Source organism: Peromyscus eremicus, chromosome 19 (genome assembly GCF_949786415.1).
Source record: "Peromyscus eremicus chromosome 19, PerEre_H2_v1, whole genome shotgun sequence".
Lineage (NCBI taxonomy): Eukaryota > Metazoa > Chordata > Mammalia > Rodentia > Cricetidae > Peromyscus > Peromyscus eremicus.
In genome coordinates, this window is record NC_081435.1 from 5,721,117 (window position 1) to 5,741,846 (window position 20,730).

At 48.9% G+C, this 20,730-nt stretch overlaps 1 protein-coding gene across 2 annotated transcripts in view; it reads right to left on the minus strand.

Annotated features, from left to right (window-relative positions):
- The window catches only part of Kctd1 (potassium channel tetramerization domain containing 1), a 101,483-nt gene extending 82,689 nt beyond the window's left edge, over nucleotides 1-18,794 (minus strand). The window contains exon 1 of one of the 2 annotated variants that reach the window (XM_059246352.1): nucleotides 18,544-18,794. Coding sequence is in view for 1 of the 2 variants with exons in the window: in XM_059246351.1 (XP_059102334.1) it covers nucleotides 16,395-18,197 (1,803 nt within the window). In the remaining variant the exon portion in view is untranslated. Of the gene's footprint in view, nucleotides 1-16,394; nucleotides 18,198-18,543 lie in introns of those variants that run through there. The other variant, XM_059246351.1, reaches the window with a different exon arrangement.
- Nucleotides 18,795-20,730: the final 1,936 nt, after the last annotated feature.

The following is a 20,730-nucleotide window of genomic DNA, read 5'->3' on the forward strand; positions in this document are numbered from 1 at the left end:
TGTGAGGTCTAGAGAGATGAAAAGACTCTATACAGAAAAAAACCACCCGTGAGACTGGAAGTCCTGGTGACTCTGGGCAAATCCATCTCAGCTGGCTTTCGTTTAGCCACAGATTCAACCTGCCAACCTGCCGACCAGCCGCCCTCTAACCAGGAGAGCACTCACATGCGCTTTGTCTGGGCTCTATGGGATTTCTGTTACGCATTAAGAACTAAGAGGAGAACAAATGAAATCAGAACGTATGCAATATTGAACGTGACAAATCTCAGGATCTGTCTTCACCTCGGTCCAGCAGAGGACAGCTGTGCCAGGCACCCTGGGAGTATGCAACACGTGCTTAAGGAACAATATTTTTTTGTGCTATTAGAAAAGCTTCTTATTTCTAAGCTTCACAATCAAGGAACTAGTTTTCATATTTTCATAGGACGGAACATTTAGGGGAGACCTTTTAGCTTTCAGCTCGGGGATGGGCAGAGACAATGAATTCGTGTTAAATGATACTTAAAACTATTCAACCTTTTCGTGGTACATGGGGCTGAACCCAGAGCCTCGTGCATGCTAGGCAGGCACTTCATCACTAATTATACCCCCGGCCCTCATTTTACTTTTTCTTTCGAGATGGGGTTTCACTAAATTGCCCAGGTGGTCTGGAGCTGAATCTATAGCCCATGTGGACCTCAAAGTTATGATCCTCCTGTCTCAGCCACCTAAGTAGCTGGGATGACAGGCCTATACCACCAGACCAGCTCATTGACCACTTTTCTTTGAAGGATTATTCTGCATACATCAAATTAAAAATAATTAGAAAATTTCAACCATTGGTTCAAATATGTTAAGTTCAATGCATATAAAGTATATTATAAAAAAGACCTCTTCTCGCTGGGTGGTGGTAGCGCACGCCTTTAATCTCAGCACTCAGGAGGCAGAACCAGGTGGATCTCTGTGAGTTCGAGGCCAGCCTGGTCTACAGAGCGAGATCCAGGACAGGCACCAAAACTACACAGAGAAACCCTGTCTAGAAAAACCTTAACAAAACAAAACAAAACAAAACAAAAGAAAAAAAAACCCTTCTCTCAACATACAAATGGCAACTAGTAATAGCAATAGATATCATGTCATAGAGTACACACAAATACATTTGGCATTAAAGAGCTAATACTGAAATTCATACCAGGGACAGACAAATCGGAGCTTTTGTATATGAGCTGCCAAAGTGAGCACCGAATCGGAGCTTTAAAAAAAATAATTTCCTTCCATGTATTTGTTTTGACCTAATCTGCAAACATTTTATTTGCAGATATTTTGCCAAGACAGAATCATAGGTTTTCAGGGAAGGGAGAGATTCTATGTGTATCGCCTGGCCAGATACCATTTCTTGATCCTATGGGCCTGGTCAGTGCTTCCTACCTGGTTGGTGGTCATCTGACGGCCTGGCAGGGCATGATGGAACTTAGCATCCTTCCTGGCTAATCTCTCCTTCTCAGAATCTAACCCCATGACTCCACTATGAGTCAGCATTTAGTAGGAACGTAGCCCTATGGTGCCAGCTGCTGATCCCACAGGTACACCTCAGATGCTCTCCTTCATGGGAGTCTGAGAGAGAGAAGCAGCATTTGAGGAAGAAGCACCTGAGAGAGAAAGATGTCCCCCACCCCCACCCCCCACCCCCCAAGTGACTCGTTTAGTTTTTTGAGTGGCATGATAGGCCTGTCTAGGACGAGAGAGGCCTGGATGAGTCACGATGGCGTTCTCAATGCCGAACTTTGCACACGAGGAGAAGACTGACTCCATGGGCTAGTCTCAAACAGCCTGATGGGAAAATGATGGTTAGAAACCCTTTGCTAATAACTAGGAAAAAACCCCAGGGTTTCTCTTTTCTTTAGCAAGATGGGTCACCAACCTGGCCTTTATTCCGTATGTATAGTCATCACAACAGAAAGGTCTACATGTCTGTGGTTGTCACTTCCCAGAGATGTTCTTGCAGCAGAACAAGTCAGGTGACTCCAAGAGGGCTGAATCCCTTCACTAGCCTGTTCCTGCAGGGCGAGTACTGCCTGCCAAGAGCCCGCAAGAGGAAGGCCTTGGTGGGGAGGGCCTGTCATCCCATGCCAGGAGGCAAATTCTTGCCCATAAAGTGCTGTGGTATTATTAAACATTTTCTATTTGTCAGGCACTTTATGGTCATTTTTATTGGTGCTTTTACTAGTTACAACTCTGCATCAGAACTGTGTGGTTTTTTGTGGTTTTTTTTCCTTCTTTTAATTAAATGCTCTGAGTTAGGTGGAAAAGATGGAAGGATTTGGGGAGTGAGTCCTCAGCTGCCCAACAGAGAACTGGCCTGGTCACCAGGAGTGTCTGACTCCCAGTGAATATCCAGTGAGCACCCCACCACTGCTGAATAGGTGGGGTTTGGGGTGTGTGTGCTCATCTTTGTATAAACAAAAATCCCCCAGTCAACCTAGGATGGTAGTTTCCGGTCACTGACAGCTGAAGTGTGACCAGGCCATTCCATCCTAATCCATAATGTTTGTTTTCTATAATCTCCAAAATCCAATTGCTTTCCAAAGACATGTCCAGCGTGTCCTGAGGTCCATCCTTTTCCTCCTCCCCCTCCTTTCTTCTTTCCCCTCCCCACTTCTGCCATTATTTTTGGTACTAGAGAATGAAACCATTTCTCAAACATGCCTGGCAAGCACTCTACCTCTGAGCTATAGACAGCCTTTACTTTTCCTTTTCAACTTTTAATTTTAAGACAGGAGCTAACTAATTTGCCCAGGCTAGCCTTGAGCTTTGTGACCCTCCTGCCTCAGCCTCTAGAGGAGCTGGGATCACAGGCCTGCACTACCAGGCCTAGCTCCCTCCACCTTCATGTCTACTTGTACCATGTTTAGAATGTTAGTTATCACGCTTTTAAAAAAGTGCCACTGTTGCTGGGCAGTGTGGCGCACACCTTTAATCCCAGCACTCGGGAGGCAGAGCCAGAGGATCTCTATGAGTCTGAGGCCAGCCTGGGCTACAGAGTGAGATCCAGGACAGGCACTAAAACTACACGGAGAAACCCTGTCTTGGAAAACCCAAAGAAAAAAAAAAAAAAAAGAGTGCCAATGTATAAGAGGCCTAGACCTCAACCAGGAACTAGAACTTTCCCCTTGCTTTTTTGCAGGCTGGGGAAGCTGAGAAGTTGAACTCTTCAAAGTCAGATCTTTCCACCTGCTGAATGGGTCTGATCATGATGTCTACCCTCTCCCTCAGTGTGCTTCTCCCTCTCACAAAATACCACAGGCTTATCACACTGTCAGGACTTACCACTCTGGTTATGTTTCTACTCCCCAGGATATACATGACTAAGTCCTCCAAAGAGGATTTCATTTTTCTTTCAACCATACAACATACAGATTGACAACATGGTGAACACGTAGAGTGACTGGTATACTGTGAAATGTGGCAGTTTACTCTGAGTCGGAGCATTTCAATTCTAGTGCACATATTGGTTGAGCATCCTTTATCTGAATGTCCAAATTGTTCTGAGTGCCACCTTCCACCGAAGTGGAAAATTCCACACCTTACCTCATGTGCTGGATCACAGTCTGAAGACTGGCGTGAAACAGTATTATAGAAATCAGCTCTAGGCTGTATGTATAAGGAACATAGGGGACATAAGGGAATTCCACGTATATATTTGAGTCCTATGCCCCCAAGAGATCCTATTATGTATATGAAAATACTCTAAAAATGCCAAAATGAAAATCTGAAACTGGAAATATTTCTCATCCTAAACTTCTTGGATAAAGGACACCCAGGCTGTACTAAGCTAAAGTGTTATCGCAAAGAAAAGGCTTGATGTTACAAATATTTTATTTTTTTTCCTGAGTTTCCACACACTATACAAACTAAGGGCAAAATCTTTCAGCTCTGTCAGGCGTCTTCAGTCGAGTTTCTTGGAGACTAGCACAAACCAACCATTTGCTCTCTACTCTAGGGCTTGTGATCAGTCATGGCCTTCCTCCCCACCAGCCTACTGGGCTCATCCAAGTGCACACTGTGGCTCCAGTGCCTTCTCTTAAGCACATCTAAATTCTTCTCCTCCAAGCTCCTCCAACCCTTGCACAAAGTAAGTGTGCTGCCTGGTCTTATGTCAACTGATCTTATGACATACAAGCTAGAGTTGTCTGAAAGGAGAGAGCCTAATTGAGAAAACATCTCCATAAGATCCTGCTATGAGGCATTTTCTTAATTAGTGACTGATGGGGGAGTCCATTGTGGTGAGGCCATCCCTGGGTTGGTCGACCTGGGTTTTATAAGGTAGCAGGCTAAACAGTAAAAAGCTCCATTCCATGGCCTCTCCATTAGCTCCTGCCTCTGGGTTCCTGTCCTGACTTCCTTTGATGATGAGCAGCGATACAGAGTGTAAGCCTAGTAAACCCTCTCCTCCTCAGGCTGCTTTTTGGTCATGGTGCTTTGTCACAGCAACGGAAACCCTGACCAAGCTGGTAAATGTTCAACAAACACATTTGTAAACTAATCCAGGTGTCGCGGGTGTAGTTTAGCTGGAAGGGTGCCTGTCTGGCGAGCATGAAGTCCTCAGTTCCATCTCTAACACTAAATAAAACTGGGTGTTGCTCTTGCCTGCAATCCCAGTGGTTAGGAGGTGGAGCCACGAGGATTGGAAGTTCAGGGCTATCCTTTGCTACATAGGAAACTCCAGGCTAGCTTGGACTACTTGGGACCCTATGTTAAAATAATAAATCAACTTTTCAGAACTTTCCTGAGTAAGAGTCTCCATCACTTACTTCTCTATTCTGCAGTAATAGCTCTCATTTAAAAAAAAAAATGTCAGCAGAAACAGACGGCGAGGCCAGGATGGGATTCACAATTCCACTCTTTGAAAAAGGCCAGGGAGGTAGCTCAGTGGCAAAGGCACTCACTGCCAGACCTGAGGACCTGCGTTCAGTCGCCAGAGCCCACACGGTAGGAGGAGCGGACTGATTCCCACAGGCTGTTCTTCAACCTCTGCATGTGTGTTGTAACATGCACACTGGCACATGTGCATGTACACACACACATACACACACACCAAAAACATTAAAACAACAGAGACGTAAGAAAAATTCCTGAAACTTTGTCATCTGCAGTCTGAAAAAGTCTCCGAGAGAGAAATCCACAGTTCTATAGATGGCCTGCCATTAATTTTCACATGTGAACAGACACCAGGAGTGGGAAGAGAAAATGATATGATCATAGTCAGTTTTCTAAAGTTCCTGCGAGGCTTTTATTTTGGTCTGTTTCCACAGCAACATGTTTTTGAATTGCTATCTCACTCCACTGAAAAAAATAAATGTTCTGCCCCCCTTTCTCTCTCTCTCCATTTCTCTTATCTCTCTCTCCTTCCTTCTAACCCTCCATCCCTCCCTCTCTCCTAGAGGAAGAAAAAAACCCACAATAAGATCTTTGTTCAAGATGGAAGAAAATGCCTAAAATATCGAAAACCTATTAAGATAAGTTTTATCAGAAAGGATGGCAAAAACTAGACGCTAATATTCTAGATGAGCTATCTTCCTAATAAAACTTAATACCTGGAAGCCCACAAACGTATCCGACAAGGACTGCACTGGCTGAGTTTCACGGACTTTTGAAGGGCAAACTGAAGGCAATAAATCCCTGCACTGTCACATCAATCATTTCTATTTTATAAGCACACTTGGTCACACTAAACATAAGTCACAAGAGGTCACGAATTGGTTGGCAGTGTTCCATTAAACCCCATCACCCTGATCCTGAAGTCTATTCAGGACACTCCTGGGGCACCGCAAACATCAACTGCAACTTCCTCGTTTACATTGTATCCAGGCTTGGAATGTGGTTTCAGTTCTAATTGTCAATTAGAAAACTGTAGTCCATTTATGCATTTGAGAAATGCAAGCCATAGAACGTGAGATCTAGACCAACAGAAACCCCACTTCTAGAGTACTGAAAGTAGAAGATTCATGGAAGTGATTGCTTTAACAATTTTCATGTTTTAAGAACACCCGTGAAGAAAGGCACTTGTTGCCAAGCCGAGCAACTAGAGTTCAGGCCTCAGAATCCACAAGGCAGAAGGAAAGAACAGATTCCTGCAAGTTATCTTCTGAACTGCACACACACACACACACACACACACACACACACACACACAGGCACACTCACACACAAATGTAAAAAAAAAAGTATTAAAGACTCCCAGTGTGATGAACCTCTAAGCCCCAAGCCATAAAGAACATAAAATGTTCTCTCTTATGAAAAGCCTTTGTCTAAGCCAATGTTGCTGAATCATTGGAGTTTGGGCAGCGGTTACATCCATCCGTGGTTCCCTAACCCCCTCAGCCTTAAAACCCCCCACAATCCTATAAAGAGAAACAGGAAAGTCCTTCAGAGCAAGCCCTGAAGGTGCAGAGTGAATCTCCACATGGAGTTTGGGAATCAAGCTGGCTAAAGGATGGGCTCTGTGAGGTAACAGAGCAGAGGTCGGAGAGGACCAGAGAGTCACAGGCTACAACAAAACGCCACCATCTACCAGGAGGCCCACGGTCTCCAGTGACCCCTGTCCAGTCCATAGAGAGGAAACCATTCCAGCCCCTACCCAGCCCCTGGAACAGCCAGGCTCACTCAAAAGCTGCATTTCCCCACCACATGTAGTACTTTGGGCTTACAAAATGACAGTAACTCTTTCTAGAACAGTTGTCTTGAGATCAATCTTCAATCTTTTCTCCTTTCTTTCCTTTTTTCCCCCTTTTTTCTTTCTTTTGGTGTTTTGTTTTGTTTTTGGGAAAGGACCAAGCCCAGACTGGCCTTGAACTCACTACATGGCTGACGGTGACTTTGAACCCCTGATCTTCTTGCCTCCATCTCTCAAGTGCTGGGTTTATAAAACATGTGCCATCGCACTTAATTGCTAGGAATTGAACCCAGGGCTTCACACATGCTAAGCAAGCATCCTACCAACAGAGACATATCCCTAACCTAATAGAGAACTTTTCAGACAGTAACTAATTTAATACTGATGGGCATCCCATTTGCTTAATGAGGGAGATGATCCCCAGGGAGTGGGAGGCAGAGCTGAGGGCTGGTCAGGGTCTAACTGTGGGGACTGTTCCTAACTACTCTGTGATTTGGTCTCTCAAGGGTTTGTTCCAGTCCCCAAATCCAGCAAAGGCTGAGGTCCCACAGGGCTACGTGAGCATGCTGACCATAGGAAACAATATTTGTATTCTCTACATTTGTACGTAGTTATTTCTTTAGTGCTATATAAAATCAAGCTGTCAAGGGAAACCCCCTAAGCCTGAGATGGGATTTGATGTGCCGTTGTCTTTTCTTTCAGATTATTTTATTTGAACAGTTGATAAGAAATTTGGTACCAATAGACCATATATTCAAATCTATGAGTTCAAATCCCAGCTTAGTTACCTGAAAGTCACCAGGTAAATCAGCATCTACTAGCCTTGTCCCCGCAGTAAACTGTGAAGCAGGGCCATGACTCAGGGCCGTGAGCTTCAGATGAGAGACCAGCTCAGTACTCAGAAAAACCCCGAGTGATCGTAAACCAGTTAGGGCTCCTGTCGAGTTGAAGACGCTGACCAGGCCGGCATGGTGACAATCCACACTGTATGGTCTGGATATGAAATGCCTGCCTCCCTCCCAACTCCACCAGCTGAAGGCTTTATCTTCAGATGCTTAGCCTGGTTTTCAGAGGTGCTGGGATTTCAGGAGGTAGGGCTGCACCGGTAAGTCACTGGGAAAATGGCCTTGGGGCTACCTCTTACCCCACCCCTTCCTGTCCGTCTTCTCTGCTTCCCAGCTGCCATGAGGTGAGCAACTGCACGCTAGGGCATGCTCCTCACCAGGATGCTTTGCACACCATGGAGACCAGGGCTTGAAACCACGGGCTGAGGAGGTCCTTCTCCCCTTATTTTCTCAGGTATTCTGTCACACCCCCTGAAGCCTGACCAATACACTGCATTTCCAACAAGCTCCTGAACGGTGTCTCCATGCTGCCTGGTGGAGGCCTGGTCACTGCTGACTGAGAGGTCACTGCTGACTGAGTGCTCAGTGAGAGGCTGTGAGCACTTACACCAGGACACGGCAGTGTGGAGCCCCGTTCGTCTCTGCAGCCTACAGCCCAATGAAACAAGAACCCATTTTCCCTCCTGCCGAGATCTGGTCGGCTGGCTAGTCCACTCTGTGACCCATGACAGCTGCGAACGTGGAAACAGTTCACATGCCTACATTACAGCCCTTAAAACTACATGTTGAAAACGGGAGCAAGCAAGGGTATCGGAATTAATCATGTTCAGGAAGCTTGCCCTAAGTAATTACTTCCCAGACTACAACACAGTGAAGGATTGTTCTTTTAAAGTATCAAATGCAAGCTGGGTGTGGTGATGCACACTTGTATCCAGCACTCAGGAAGCTGAGGCAGGAATAGCCACAAGTTTGAGGCTACTCTGAGCTACATAGCAGGGAGATCCAGGCCAGCTTGGGATTATACATCCTGTCACAAACACACACACAACCAAATTTATTTGTGTGCAAGTGTGTAAAGACAATGATCATTTTTATAAAAGAATAAGGTAGACAAATCTACAGATAATACAAGATTTTAAATGTTTATTATATTTAATGTGCTAAATAGATAAATATACACATTTTAATGTAGCCTCCTAGCTTGGTACAGAGCGGAAAGGCTCCAAAGGGGAACTGTGCTATCAATAGTGACTCCCTTTCCGTGTGTCCAGAAAGAACCAAATGGGAGACACCGAACTAGCTACATTAACTTCGACAACAGGCACGAAGTAAAACTAAAAATTGACAATTACAAGCTTCCCAAACTGTCCTGACATCTTAATTTGGTAACTGAACACCTCATAAAGGAAGTGACATCCTGGGTCAGGCTGCTGCGTAGTTTTCTCAGTCCCATATGCCATCTTAAATCTGTCGGCCCCTTCCTGTGGCACATTCTTGCGCCCCTCCTCTCAGACCCAATCACAACAAGTCTGCCAGAGGTCACCGCCAGCCAGCGGAAGGCAGCAGTTCCTGGTGTGAGTGAGGCTCCCAGACAAGGTTTGCCCCGCAAAGGGGGTTTCTAAGAGCACCAGCCCTGCTCAGTATCCCAGGGGAATGGGCTGGGAGCTGGAGGTGGAGCTGAAAGGCCTTGGGGAGCAGGAACGAATCAGCTCTTCTAGCCTGTCCTCCTTTTCTCCTTTCAAGGTCACTCAAGTTCTCTCAGTTCTTGGGGTGTCTCTAAAGGGTTCACCAGGAGAGACTGCCACCATCCTCACTGTCCTGTGCCTCAGAGGATTAAAAACAACCAAAGTCTCACGGCCCAGCAGAGAGTAGGAGCTCAAATTACACACCTCAGAACGTAGAGGGTCTCCAGGAAAAGAACCGTCCCCTGGGACTAACCACGTGGACAGCCCCGCGCAAACACAGACACGTGCCTGCAAGCAGTCCATGGGTTAATCAAGGTTAATCAACGCTGCCACCCTCCACTCCAACTTTTACAATTACGACAACAACAACAACAACAAAAGCCATTACCTAGGACTTGAGCAACATTTAAGCTATGACAGAAGAAAAAAAAGTCACTAAGTTAACTGTTAAATACAGAGAGATCCCTCTCAGGTTGGACAGGTATGGAAAGGTAGCCTGACAAGAATGTGGGTCGGAGGGACTGGGAGAATTACTGAAAACCTTCAGAGCCCCTCATGGGGTCTGGCCTTCTGTAGCTCACTGCAGCAAGCTTTCCTACCCAGTGACAGACACGGGCATGAGCAGATCCCTCCACGGATCTGTGTGGAGTCTGTGATGGCCTGTGCTGTCCTGAGGCATCTCACAGGGCGTCACTGCTCATGTCCTTACAGACCACACAGAATCCACTTCACACCGCTCAGTCTGACCTCTCTCTGGAAAGAGCAGGCCGAGAGAAAGCTACCTAAGCATGAAAGTCCAAAAGAAGTTTCCAGAGGCCAGGCTTGAGGAGTCTACCCATCTCTACTGTGTTTGCAACCAGACAGAGAACCGTCTCGGCACACGGCAAGACGCTCAGTTAACAACGACCGAAGTGAATTCAGCACCACAGAACATAAAAGTGTTACATAAAACCGGGGCACTTCAGCTGTAGGGATGGCTTGGAGAAGTGTGTGCCATGAGCATGAGGATCAGAGCCCCCAGAAAAGCCAGGCCCAGGACAGGTGTGTCTACATCAGCACTGGAGGGGAGGAGGGAGTCGCAAGAGGACCCCTAGACGTCACTGGAGGGCCAGCTAGCCAAATCAATGAACTTCAGGTCAGTGAGAGACCTGATTTCAAAAATTAAGATGGAGAGCAAGCAAGGAAGACAAAGTCAACCTGTGGCCTAACACACACACACACACACACACACACACACCATACACAAACACATATACACACACAAACACACCCACATGGTGGGCCACTTCAAAGACCTAAAACTGTATTTTGTTTTGTTGTGTTATACACTTTAGTTTATTAATATCAATCAATATTCCGTCTGGAAGAATGAATTTAATTGCACCATCCCTTAGGTATACTCTCCAAAGAAGTCTTCAAACCACTACTTCACCAGTCAGCACAACGCAGTGGACTATAGCTGGAGAGAGAGCTCACACAGCTGACTGGAACAAGAAGCCTGGCTCGGACCGGAGTGCTGGCTTCCACAGCTGCTCTAAGAGCTGTAGTGTAGACCCAGGAACTCAAACATCAGTCACCTTCTGAAATGGCAGTACCACACCAAAGATAACCTGAAACCAAGAACTTCAGAACTCAAGTGGCTTTCTGAATGGCCTACGTCGCCTCCAGAACCCCAACTGACCTCCAGTCCAACTAGCAGTTCTGAAAAGAGTTTCTCAGGCTAGAGATGTAGCTCCGTTGGTAGAGCGCTTGCCTCGAACGCATCAAGCTGTAGGTTCGATCCCCAGTGTCACATAAACTGGGTGGAGCAGTGTATCCTTGTAATCCCAACTCAGGAGCCTCAAGTTTACTCTTGGCTTCAGAATGAACTCAAGGCCAGCTTGGGCTACATGAGGCCTGTCTCAGAAAATCAAAAGGGATATGGAGCTTCTCTCTGTCCAAAATCTACTTTGATCATAACAAGTGGGTGTCTAGGGGTACCTGATTTCAAATCAGTGATAAAAATATTTAAATTTTAACATCCGGAGTATCCAGCCTATGGCCCAGGATACCTGTGAATGTAGTCCAGCATAAACTTACTTAAGGTATTATGAGATTTAGAGGTTGGGAGGGATAACCATGAACTGGGTGGATGACCACGAGGCTCAAGAAGCCCCAAAGGCTGGACATTCCAATTTTACATAGATGACACCCAAGCCTTTGTTTCTCAGCAGGTACTTCTTTTCCTATTCCATATATCTGCTTCAATGCACAGCGAACTGGCCCCTGGTGTTGATTTATATACGTTTGAAATAATAAACTTCTGGGTGTGGTGATGTGCCCCTATAATTCTAACTGCTCAAATGGCTGAGACAGGAAAATGAAGACCAGCCTGTGTAACACAGTGAGATGCTATTTTACCAGTAGTAATGAAAACAAAATAATAATATCCCCCCATACTGATAGTAATATTAATATGTAAGAGTACATAAGGAGGATATAAAACTAATTACTTTCTTCCAGTAACAGCTGCAAAACATTGAGTTTATCAGCCAGGCAGCTGACACCTGTAACTTAGAGTTTAGGAAATAGAAACAGAAGGATTAGGAGTTGAAGGCTAGCCTGGGCTACGTGAGGCCTTATAGCCCATCCCAGACAATTCCTTTTAACTTTTTAAAATTTTAATCTGGTTTTAATACGAAATGAGGCCGAAATCTTGCCAACAAGACTTGCCAAGTAGAAAACTGATCAATTTATAAATTCCTGGCACAAAGCTGAAACAGTCAACACTCAGTAACTACTCCCTGAACGGAAAAAAAAACAACAACCAGTTACATACTTATGCACCAGACATGTAGTTCCTCTGCCAGTTTGAAGTTTCCCTAAAAGAGCAAACCTCTTACTGTAGAAAAGGAGTGTAGCCACAAACCAACACTAAAACACGGGAAAACACCCATCGTGAGCGAGGCAAGGAAGCCTAGGAAGCCTAGTACTGCCAAGCAGTCAGTGCAAGCAGCCTTGCCTCCACTGACCTTCCCGCCTGCACGAACGCTCACCTTTAGGACACGGCATTTCTCCTGCCTCGTCTTCCAACCCATCATACAGCCTTGGAGACTGTTCCAGTACAGCAAATGCACATTCTTTCCATCAAATACATACGCAGCACACTGCAGCTCCTCCAGCACTACAGCACCTGAGTGAGAGAAGGGCCCCTGGAGCCGCCTGTAATCCCGCACTTAGGAGGCAAAGCTGGACGACCAGCAATTCTAGGCCAGCTTGGTCTACACGGCACAACCTTCTCTCCACACCACTGCACCCCCAAAAAAGCAACAGTGATGTTAGCCTCTGACTTCTTCCTGAAGGTGAATGTGTGTGTGTGTGTGTGTGTGTGTGTGTGTGTGTGTGTGTGTGTGTGATAACTAGGTGGCTGCTCCTGTGTCTAGCTTGTATATTGTAAGAGCCAACTCAAGAACACTGTAAGGCAGGTCACACAGAACCCCACCTGAACCTTTATGCTACTCAACTTCTACTTACAGAATTCCTTGAAAGTATTTCCAGAATGAATCTGGGCTAGGGTCAAGCAAGCGTAACCAGACACCTTGGTCACAAGTTGCAAGTACTCCGGATGTTTGGGGGAGGGACACATACACACTTGAGAGAGAGAGAGAGAGAGAGAGAGAGAGAGAGAGAGAGAGAGAGAGAGAGAGAGAGGTGTTGCCTGGGGCTCTGTGCATGTAAACTATAAGCTCTAACACTGAGCTACATCTCCAGCCCCAAGCATGTTTTACAGTGCACTAACTTGCCCATTTTTATTTCGCATTAGAGGCACAAGTAATCTACAAACACATCGACAAAAAACTATGGCAAGTAGAACGTAAAATTATTAATACTTCTTCCTTTGGGTTATGAAGAATAAAATTCCAGGTACAGCTCAGTGTTAGGGCCTACTGAACATACTGAAGACTTGTGTTCAATCACAGCACAACAAATGGATTACAAATCTCTACCATCTACTGAAATAGGTAAAATGCTGTATTTTCATGCAAAGAGAATAGCTATAAAGATGTAGGATATAGTATTAAACCTATTTTTCCAATTTAATATTTTTTAAAATTTATTTTTGAGGTAGGGTTGCACTATAGAGCGCAGGCTAGCCTCAACCTACCCAGTGATGGGATTACAGTGTGTGCCACCATGCTTGATGGTGTTAACATTTTTTTTTTTTTTTTGGTTTTTCGAGACAGGGTTTCTCTGTGTAGCTTTGCGCCTTTCCTGGGACTCACTTGGTAGTCCAGGCTGACCTTGAACTCACAGAGATCCGCCTGGCTCTGCCTCCCGAGTGCTGGGATTAAAGGCGTGCGCCACCACCGCCCGGCGGTGTTAACATTTTTTAAACTGAGCACAGCAAGTATGTCTTCAACATAGGCAAAACCCTGGGTTCAGTTCCCAGACACTGAAATAAATAACCAAGTAAAATGGAAAGAGTGATTACTACCAAAACTTGGTCATCATGACACTGGCGGGGGAGGGACATAAAGCACTTCTGACTACTAACACCACTGATGAGAATCAGAGTTACCAGATAGCACTACCATCGCCCTCCCAAAGCAGACAGACACTCCACACTGAAACTCACAGACTCCATACTCCTATTCATTTTCCTACCTTCCCCATAGATGAAGACACTAGTTAACATCCTCAGAAAGAGACTATTCATCCTTTACCCAGAGTTCTCCTTTCCAGGGTCAACTATGGTCTAAAAATATCAAATGGAAAATTCCAGAAATAAATAAGTCATAAGCATCAGGTAAGGTGTCTTGTAGGATATTGTACTTGTTCCATTTTTATCAGAAGATACTACTGTCCACCTCTTATTGTGCCTGATACTTAAATCAAACTTTATGACAGGTGTGTATGTCTAGGGAAAACATCAGGGCATACCCCTGGTTCAGTGCTATGTGGGAGGGTGGCATTAAAAAAACACAGCTGGAGTTCAAGTCTCCAGGCACCTCCAGGGGGTTGAGGCGATGGGAAGAATGGATGCCTCTCATGTTGCCACTGACCACTAACCTCGACCGTGATTGATCTGCAAAGACAGGGATTTTAATATATGCCAAAGTTAAAAGTTTAGTGGATCTTCTTACTTAAAGCAAATGTGTTTTAAACTGTTAAGACCACTGGCTTCTTAAGAAAGAAATGTTTTCTACTATATTCTAACTGACAAGTTGACTATTAAGTACATGCAAACGGCTGGGGGTGGAGTTCAATGAATAGTACAGCACCTGCCCATCATGCACAGGGCTTGATCTTTAGGACCCCCCCTCCAAGAAGCGCAAATAGAATGCCTTTTCTGTAGTTGTAGCTAAAAGAGTGGAACAGCTAAAATGTTATTGGACAGCCACAGTTAGTAATCACATAAGCAAAATATACCCAGATCCACATTTAACTTGGGAGTTGCCTGACAATGACTTGAGAATAATAAAAGTGTCAGTATAACGTTTTATAGGCTGATTTAGCTCACTAGGGTAAGTGAAACACCATGATGGGGTGGGGGAGTGCAATCAGAAAACAAAAGTCCAGAAAGAAGGAGAAAAACAACAACAACAAAAAAACTGTTATGGACTCTTCAGTCGCACGTCTATATGACACCGATATCCAGAACTGACGTTTCATTATTATCCAGCGAACATACATATTTAATATACATTCTTAGGTGCTAAAGCTCTTAATCGGGTGTGCCTCTAACCCAGGGCATTTTAAGGGTATTTATTAGAAGACTGTGAACATTTTTGCTTTGCTTTCAAAGAAAGCAAACCCGACTCTCCACCCTTAAAATTCTTTTAAACAACCCCTGACAGAACGAACCACATACAGAGAGAAGCACAGGACACAGCCTGCAGGCTCTGTGGGTTTAGAAGCCAGTGGTGTTTATACTGCCATTCACAGCCCTTCCTGGCAGCCTTGAGGCATGCCCATTAGCTAGTAAGCCTCTGAAAGGGTCAGCTTGTCCCAAACTGGAATTTCCACTTTGGAGAAAGAGCACAGAGGTAATGATGGGCCTTCACTATTTCTCCAGACTTGGGGCAGAATTCCTATTTCTGCTGATGGGGGGAGTGGGGCGGGGAGGGGTCAAGATGGTAAAAATTTCCTGTGGCTCTTGCCAGCAAAACGGGGCCATAAGAGACCTCCTACGTCTGCCTTCTGGAGAAGCATCCAGGGCAGGGACATAACCTCAACAGTGCTGGTGAACAGGATCCTCCGGGGAACGCAGCAGGGAAAAGAGCCTCCAACACTTCAGGCCCTAGTCTCTGCGTGGTCACTACCGTCACTGATAATTTCGTTGGGTTTCTTTCAGATTTAACGACATACCTAAAGTCCAGACAGGTGAACTGATTTGTCCAAGTTCGATCCTCGTGTGGCTGTTTACTTACTCTGGAGTGATGCCTCCCCCCACTTTCTTTCTCTTCCTTGTTTGGGGCCCAGATAGTGAGCCTCAACTGGGCTAGGGATGAATAAACCTGTTTCAGTGCCCACAGCCAGCTTGGCACGTCACAGCAGCACATCATCTGTATATCATGTCCGTAGCTCAGACATCACTTTCTCATCTGAGTAATGTTAACAAACACTAATGGGAATGACACCCCCAAAGGTCACGTTACACGGCTGCATGTTAAAAGAATAAACTGGCACTCCATTGCCTGACGCGGCAGTCTCCGCCCCTTCTCTTTAACAACAAAAAAAGCAATCTACAGGAAGTGGAATTGGCATGTTTTCTTTTTAGTAATTTAGGAGCGCATTTTTTCTACCTTCAGAAGTTGTGGCGAGTACGTAATGAAGCATTTTAAAAGTAACTTCATTCTAATTTCTTTAAGATAACTACCTCTATTCAGCGCCCTAGCAATCCTTGCCTTATAAAACTCAGGCATCATGGAGAGGCACTTCAAGAGCGAGCTTAAACCTTCTGTTCTGACAACCTCGAGGTTTCTAGCGCTACTTCGCTGCAAAGACTTGGAAGCTAAGGATCCCTGGCTTCTTTTAAGGTTAGGGTAGAGTTTCCGCCAAAGCACGAAGAGTTACATTTCTAGGAACTGTATCAAATCCGGTGCGGTATAACAACTACTTATTTAAAAACAAAAAATCCCCACGCACCCCAACCCCGACCGACAGGAACACAGAAGTTAGCCCCGAAGCGGTACCAACAAATATTTCATGCATAGACGTTGGTTTGGTTACCTGGGTGGGGGAAACAATACCAGGTGAGACTATGGTGGGAGAATTGGAGCTTCGGTGCCCATTGACTTCTGGAAGAAGAGGCAGGGGGTCGTGTTTCACGGAAACCACCACCACCGCATCCACAGGTTCCGAGGAAGGACGGATACAAAGTCTTTTGGGGGAAGAAGGGCCGCAGATTTCCCCGGACCCGAACACTGACTCGTACAGTGCGCGCTTGGGCGCAGCCTCGGATTTCACGTCGGGCCCGACCTGGCTGTCTTTGGGGAGGATGTACGTGTTCCCCAGTGAGGGCGGCTGGGGGCGGTGGTGGTGGGAAGGATGGGTCGGGGGATGGTGGGAGTGGTGACGAGCTGACCCGTTCAGAGCCTCGGTATAGCAGCCCTGCGGGGCCGGGGAACCTAGCTTGGTCCCGATGCCCGCGATGCTGTTGAGCGTGGCGATGGACACCGCGCCGATGCAGTGGTTAGTGTAGGTCTTGGATAGTTTGGCTGCCTTGGAGAGCATCTGCATCCTGGTGCCCAGCAAGTTCTTGCCTATGGCTTTGTTCTCGTACCAGGTCACATCGCCCTCGCTGCAGTGGTCCCGGGGCCGCTGGAAGAACGCCTTACAGAGGGGATTGCGCTTCGACAGGTACTTGACAAAGCTGGCATAGGGACAGAACTCAGTGCCCGTCTCGTACATGCGCGGCAAGTTCTCTTCGTCGCTGCTTTCCGCCCGCTTCTTACTCCAGGACGAGGAACGCGACTTGTGGTAAGGCCCGAGCGACTTGAAGTAGACGAACTTGCGACCGTCCTCGTCCATGGCCAGCCCGAAGGAGTCCTCCTCCAGCTCGCGCTGGTTCTCGCGGCCGCGCGTGCAGAAGTACATGCAGGTCTCGAACCAGACCTTGTTGAGCAGCCCAAAGGGCGTGTTGGTGCTGAAGACGCTGGAGGTGTACAGCTTGCGCAGGTCGGCGCGCGTGATGGCTTGCTTCTGCACCACGGGCCCCGCGCCCTGTTCCTCGAGCTTGCGGATGACTGCGGCTAGCGTCAGGTTGGCGCTGCGCAGCTCGGGGTCCTTGGTGAGGTCGAGCGTGCGACAGTACGGGGGCTCGTTGAGGTAGCGGTTGAGGGAGCTGCGGATGCTGATGAGCGAGGACTTGCTGTAGAGCTGGCCGCTCTTGGAGCGGGCCTCGGCGTAGAAGGAGCGCAGCACGCGGCACAGCGCCCCCTTGTCCATGGTCTCGAAGTCCGGGCTCTGAGCCTTTTCGCTCAGGTACTCCCGGAAGATGCGCACGGCGTAGCGGGTAGCCAGCCGGGTGTTCTCGCTCAGCCGGGCCCGCTCGGGGCGCTGCAGCACGTCGGGGTCCAGCTCCGCGCTGTCCCCCGGCGGCCCGGCGCGGGCCCGGGGAGCTAGCAGACGCGGCGGCGCCTCGGGCTCCAGCGCGGCGCTCTGGTCCATATGGATCATATGGACCGGCTCGGGCTCCAGCTCCTCCCCGGCCGAGTCCTCCGGCTCCAGGGGCTCTTCCCAGTCCATCCCCATCTCCTCCTCTTCCTCCTCCTCCTCGTCCTCCAGCCCCCCACCTCCGTCCTCCTCCTCCTCGTCCCCCGTTATCTGCACCTCCTGGATCTCGTCCTCCTCCTCCTCTTCCTCCTCCTCCTCCTCCTCGCCCGCGCTGCAGTAGTGCGGGCGGCCGTGGCGGCGTCCGCGGCCCCCGGCCCCGCGCTCGCCCTCGCCCCGCTCCCCATTGTTCTCCGCCGCTGCGGCGGCGCTGCCGCCCGCGCTGGTGTTACAGTCCCCGCTGCCAGGCATTCTCGCCATATTGCCGTCTCCCTGCCAGTCCTCGGGCAGGGCGCATGCGCTATATTGGACCGCAGCGCTGAGAGCTTTTGTGTTTAATGACCTTCAGCTACCGGGAGGCAAAGCCGGGCTCTTAAAGGAGCCGCGCTCCAATTGTCATTCCCGAGCGCCACTCGGGAGGGGCGAGGGGATGCCAGGGAGGGGAAGTGGGGGGTAACTGTGGCCTGGAGAGGGTAAAAGAGGGAGCCCAGCGGGACCTTCGTCCTCCCCCCCAGCCCGATCCCCACTTCTAGGAAAACTTTGGGGGAAAAAAAAAATAGGAAGGGGAGGGAGAGCTGTCGGTGGGGGCGAAACACTCCCAACTTACCCTCCAGCGGAGCCGGCGCGCGGGCCCGGGCGGGCGCGAGGGAGGGCCGGCGGGAGGGCGGGGCGGTGTCGCTTCTCTAGGTAATGCCGGAGGAGCAGTGCCCCCTCCACCGCCCCCTCATTGCCCCCCGGAGCCGGGGGATCCGGGCGGCTGCTGCAGTGTGCGGGCCGCGGGTGCTGCTGCGAGGAGCCGGTGTCCCGGACCGCCCGGAGCAGGCAGGTTAATGAGCTGGGTGGAGGAGGCTCCGCGAGGCCCTGCACCCTCTCTGCGCCCGCGGCCAGGGCGCAGCGGGCGAGGCTTGGGAGCGGGATGGGGCTGGCGGCAGCGGCGGCTCCCCCACCTACTTGCTGGCGGCGAGGCGCGGGGGCCTGGGGCCAGCAGCGCGGCTCCCAGCTCCCATCCCGACTCTTGCTAAGGAGCGGAACACGCCCCTCGTCAGCCTCATCTGTTTAGACTTTTCCAACTGCCACTTTTAAGCTGTCATTAAAGACCTGGGGCGCTCCCCAAAGGTCTGGGGCAAGTCCGCGCCGGTCTAGCCAGCCCCGGGAAAGTGCAAGAGAGAAACACTGGGAGGGGTTGGTGGGAGGGGAGACGTGGGAAGAGCAGCTTTCCGGGACCCCAGGGACCCACTCGCCACCCACTCGGGCCGCCGTCCTCCCTGCCCCAGAGCAAAATGACACAACACCCCGGGGCAAGGAATGCCTAGGTTGGCACCAAAGCAGCGCGGATCCCTAAAGGACAAGCCGGAGAGCCGGCTGTTGGAAAAAGTGAAGTTGGGCTTGGGTCGCCCCCGCTCTAGCCACAATTCCGGCAATTTGGATCTCGAGCGCGCTCTCACTTTTAAGTTTGCCAACTGCCCTGCATTCGCCCTCGGGGCTGCGCTGCCTCCGGCGCGTGGGGGCGGGCACCTCGGAAACTGGAAAGACAGCCAAAGAGCTCGCTGGGTCCCGCTTTCCCATAGGAGATACTGTCCCACTTCCAGCCAAACCCCCGCCCTTGGCGCGCCCAGGCTCTGGGCACGTCTTCGCGTCACCACCTCCCGTTCTCTCCCGGCCCTGGGGGGCAGTGCCCTAGTGCCCACCGGACCTTAACTGTTCTTTGGTGGCAATAGCCAGGGCGGTCTCCAGAGATGAGCTGCATCCTAACTTTCTCCAGCTCCTCAGGATGCCCAACTGTCCCCAGGCTCTCCAGCGAGGTCTGAGACTCAAGGCCATGGAAAACCAATGGAGCCAGATCTCAGCAGTGTACCCATGTGCCAGGGCGGGCCTCCCTGGAGGCAGCCTCACAGGGTCCTTGCGTTCGTCATTGGAATTTGCCTCTAAGTCTCAATGTGGCTGTGGGGAGTTCTGTCTCAAGTATTTGTTCCCTCTTTCCCTGTTGCCTATCTTGTTTTGTTTTTTTTTTTTTTTTTCAGGGCGTTTATCATTTTGTGCCTCAATAGAAAGCAGCCATCACATTGTAATTTACAAGGAATGTTAAGTAAGAAGAAAGAAAAGCTCAGTCCGGGCAGCGTGGGCATCTGAGAGGGAGATGACAGGGGCCATCTTTCGTCGCCCTCTGAGAGAGCCTCCTCAGCCCTGGACACCACAGAGCGCTGGGGAAGCCATGCCAGGTGTGAAACAAGTTGTAACAAGTCCCTGCCTCTCAGGTTTCCTCAAGCTCCTCGGGGAAACACACACACACACACACACACACACACACACACAGAGAGAGAGAGAGAGAGAGAGAGAGAGAGAGAGAGAGAGAGAGAGAGAGAGAGAGAGAGAGAGAGAGAGAGACGCACAGACGCACAGACGCCCACGCTCCCTCTCATCACAGACAAACTACATCCATCCGAGGAGGAGGAGAGGGTCTTTGGGGTTGGACTTCTAGGGACTACTTTCCCAGGTCCTACTAGAGAGGTGGTCGGATTTGCCACAGCGTTCTGTTCGCCGTCTTGGCCCCTGGAAACATGTTGTGAGATGCACTACCTTCCTAGACCTGGGAGCAGTGGGCGGCTAAGCGGACACACATGGCCCGGAGCTCAGCTCATGAGCCTGCACATGCTAGTCGCACACCGCCTCTTCTGGAGAGCGGACCTTTGATCCCGGGATGCTGTCAGATTTTGTAATCTCTGAGAATTACTCGGGTGCTGAGACCTCAGTTGGGTCCGGGGCAAGTCACCTTACTACCAGTGGCTTTGATCTC